At 36.5% G+C, this 1,778-nt stretch overlaps 1 protein-coding gene across 1 annotated transcript in view; it reads right to left on the bottom strand.

Annotated features, from left to right (window-relative positions):
* The window catches only part of slc6a22.2 (solute carrier family 6 member 22, tandem duplicate 2), an 8,665-nt gene extending 7,201 nt beyond the window's left edge, over window positions 1–1,464 (bottom strand). The window contains exon 1 of the mRNA XM_016517199.1: window positions 1,256–1,464. Coding sequence (XP_016372685.1) covers window positions 1,256–1,445 — 190 coding nt within the window. The 5' untranslated portion in view covers window positions 1,446–1,464. The remainder of the gene's footprint in view (window positions 1–1,255) is intronic.
* Window positions 1,465–1,778: the final 314 nt, after the last annotated feature.

Here is a 1,778-nt window from a genome sequence, read left to right as displayed (position 1 = left end):
TCTCTGAGGAATGTTTCCAACACCTTGTTGAATCTATGCCACGAAGAATTAAGGCAGTTTTGAAGGCAAAAGGGGGTCCAACCCGGTACTAGCAAGGTGTACCTAATAAAGTGGCCAGTGAGTGTGTATATATATATATATACACAGGTGCATCTAAAAAAAATTGAATATCGTGAAAAAGTGACACTTTCATATTTTCTAGATTCATTACATGTAAAGTAAAACATTTCAAAAGTTTTTTTTTCTGAGCATGGTGACTCTTGATGCACTGACTCCAGCTTCAGTCTATTCCTTGTGAAGCTCTCCCAAGTGTTTGAAACGGCTTTGTTTGACAGTATTCTCAATCTTGCGGTCATCCCTGTTGCTTGTGCACCTTTTCCTACCCATTTTCTTCCTTCCAGTCAACTTTGCATTTAATATGCTTTGATACAGCACTCTGTGAACAGCCACCCCTTTCAGTAATGACCTTCTGTGACTTACCCTCTTTGTGGAGGGTGTCAATGATTGTCTTCTGGACCATTGCCAAGTCAGCAGTCTTCCCCATTATTGTGGTTTCAAAGAACAAGAGATACCCGGAATTTATACTGTAGGGATGGTCATTTAATGACACTCAAATGTAAATATTCTAATATTTTGAGATACTTTTCGACTTTTATGAGCTGTAAGCTCTAATCATCAAAATTAAAACAAAAAACTTTTGAAATGTTTTACTTTACATGTAATGAATCTAGAATATATGAAAGTTTCACTTTTTGAAATGTTACAAAAGAAAATGAACTTCTTCACGATATTCTAATTTTTTGAGATGCACCTGTATATATCATGTCATGTTAGTGATTCTTTTTCTTAAAACAGCACAGTTTATGTATTTCATACCACTGAGGTTATTGTAAATCTTCACACAAATGTGAGCTCACGGTTATATAACTTCGTCCAAAGCCTCATTGGGCTGTTTTTTCCTAGAGAAACAGCACCAGATCAATGTTTATGTGGATATTTTATGCCAAAAACACAGAATGTCTGGCACTGATCTTAAGCCATAGACACCGAGACTCATATCCCAAAATATTTCAATTATAACAAACCACCCCAGAAAAGCCCTTCTAATAATATCTAAAAAGCAGTGTATTTTATCTTCTGTGTATCTGAGACTTTGGAACGTTTTTAAGATAAAATTTTATTTTATATTAAGAACATATGATAACTCAGGAACTTAAACGCCATAAAACAAGATTAAATATACATTTGCACTCACCCCCTCCATTCTTGTAGCACAAGTAAGGAAACCTCCACACATTTCCCAGGCCAATGATGTGCCCTGCCACCGCCAAGAGAAACTCCAGCTTATTCGACCACTGCTCTCTTGCCTGGGGTTTAGGTCTGGCCTGCACTAGGGCACCATTCATGAGGTTTAACTTCACATCTGGCCTTGAGATATGCTCCATGATGCTAATAATGGGTTGATAAACATATATTATATACCCAAATATCTGTCATGTAACATATTTAAGGCATAATGAAGAATGGGGCCCATATGTGTTTGGGGTAGATGTGGGCCCCATGAGCTCATCTGTAGCAAATGATAACATCAATAGACTCTGCAAACAGCTGCGCATGACTGCACGTGTTTTTTTCACAACAAACTAATGATAGGGCAGTTGTTGTCTATTGGAATATGTGTCCACATTTGGTTCTTTTATTATACATATGTGTCCACATTTGGATCTTTTATTATACATAAATGAAATGTTTTGTCTACATGTTTCATCTTTAAAATT

Source organism: Sinocyclocheilus rhinocerous, unplaced genomic scaffold (assembly GCF_001515625.1).
Source record: "Sinocyclocheilus rhinocerous isolate Xijiao unplaced genomic scaffold, SAMN03320098_v1.1 scaffold1710, whole genome shotgun sequence".
Classification (NCBI taxonomy): Eukaryota; Metazoa; Chordata; class Actinopteri; order Cypriniformes; family Cyprinidae; genus Sinocyclocheilus; species Sinocyclocheilus rhinocerous.
Note: the sequence above shows the minus strand (reverse complement) of the source record. Positions and strands in the feature narration are given on the sequence as shown.